This window comes from Colias eurytheme, chromosome 17 (assembly GCF_061535395.1).
Source record: "Colias eurytheme isolate Ceu_HAF_F1 chromosome 17, ilColEury1 Martin Lab GWU primary, whole genome shotgun sequence".
NCBI lineage: Eukaryota > Metazoa > Arthropoda > Insecta > Lepidoptera > Pieridae > Colias > Colias eurytheme.
In genome coordinates, this window is record NC_142996.1 from 10,784,799 (window position 1) to 10,786,617 (window position 1,819).

The window sequence follows — 1,819 nt, forward strand, 5'->3', positions numbered from 1 at the left end:
GTGTTGAGTATGTGCATTCCCATTTCTTCCAGTACAGCAGACACATCTCTTCCTCGCGAGTCTTCCACTTCGCCACCCCACCACGGGCTTTTTGCGTTCGCATCGCCTCCCAGGACCATCCTATGGATACCCAGCTCTCTCCCTATCCGCCTAAGATGGTCCAGGTAGAGCCCCACTGGTTTATCGGGCTCGAAGTAGAAGGACACTACAATCATCTCCCAGGCTTTGGTTCTGAGAGTGGCCACAACGATGTTGTTACTGCTAAGGCGTGTATGTAGTTCGACATCCAGTGTGTCGTCGAGTACTACAATACACGCCTTTACTGCTCCACCCCCTTCCCCTTCGCTCTGGAAGATCCTCACTCCATTGTATGTCCTCATACTTTTCGCCCCACCAACGTAGGGCTCTTGCAGCAATGCTACGCATGCCTTACGCTTGGTGGCTTCGAGCAGTAGCTCCCGTGTGGCGATTTGGCTCCGCTGGAGATTGGCCTGCAGCATTCGGTACTGGAAGGACTCACCTTGGGCAACCTTAGCAATACGCTACCGCCGATCTGGCCAGAGCATCCCACCTCTTTCTTTCCGTACACTCTCTGTCAAAGGCGCTGTGCTCTGCGCTGCCTTTCTTAGCCTTTATGCAGTTGATGCATTGAGGCACTTCTCCCCGCAGCCACTTGTCGCACTCGGTCTTCATGTGAGGACCAGCGCAGTGGCTGCATCGTTCCTTCTCTTCCCTACACATTCGTCTCGTATGCCCGTACCCAAGACAGCGCGAGCACTGCACTAACGGACTTTGATCCATCACTTTCACTCTACTTAGCCCTATATGGGCGTATCCTTCACTCGTGCATCTCTTCCATACCTGTGGACTCACCCTGGCCACTACGTGGTTCTGGAGGTGGTTCCTTGCTTTCATCACGTACGCTACTTCTACCTTTCTCTCTTCCCCCTTCAGGCCCTCAAGGATGCTTGCATTTTGATTACTGAATGCTGTGACGAAATCGTCAACTTCGCATTTCATTACATCCCTGAAGACTAGTAGAGGGCTCTTATTTTTTACATCTTCCACTACTAATCCCTCATTCTTTCTCAGCCTTTCCTTCACCTTGATTCTTTCTTCCTCATTCGCACAGCCGACGACCACCTTCCTGTTCTTCACCTTTCTTACCCTCTCTACTTTCACCCATCCGTCCTTTGCATCCACAGTCTTTCTGATCATTTCTAACACCTCATCACCCGTCTCTTGTTCGTCTTTGGATGACACCATGACCGAATGCAGGGCTCTTGCTTCGGGGAGTTTCTCTATGACTCCCTTCGAGACAACGCCCGCATAACTCGCCGTTTTGGCGACAGTCATGTTGCCCTCCAAAAGCGAGCTCAATTTGTCCATTTTATTTTCATTCTCCCGCATGCTTACTCTCATATCTTCCATTCTTGTCATCATCTCTTTCATACTTTCTTTCATTCCTTCACTTAGGTCCAGATTTCTCACCAATGCGTCGTCAACTACGCTGGGACCAGCATCGGATGGCGGGGGGGGATGTATAGGGTCCCCACTACGCCCTCCACTACCAGCCCTGGCATTGGTGAGTTCAAACTCAATCTCTTTTATTATTTCATACATCCTTTCTAGCGCCGTAATTACCCCGTCTTTTATATCAGTCTTTAAATTTCGGGACTCCCGCAGGTGGGCTTTCCCTTTCAGCAGAAGGGCTTTCCCTTCTGCAGTCCGACTTTTAGGTGTTGCAGGCCTCTTCACTGGTTCGGAGATAGTGAACGTGTCACTGGCACGCCTCTGGGGAGTGTGGATCATGATGACT

The 1,819-nt window shown here is 50.7% G+C and overlaps 1 protein-coding gene across 1 annotated transcript; it reads right to left on the reverse strand.

The window, feature by feature from the left end:
• Window positions 1-531: 531 nt before the first annotated feature.
• Window positions 532-1,819, reverse strand: LOC149901484 (uncharacterized). The gene has a single exon (XM_090111717.1). It carries the CDS (start codon window positions 1,810-1,812, stop codon window positions 532-534), a length of 1,281 nt encoding a protein of 426 aa, XP_089967843.1. The 5' UTR covers window positions 1,813-1,819.

What these genes read in the sequence shown, in the direction of transcription:
- LOC149901484 (XM_090111717.1), bottom strand. Translation starts at nt 1,812, where the DNA reads ATGATCCACACTCCCCAGAGGCGTGCCAGTGACACGTTCACTATCTCC.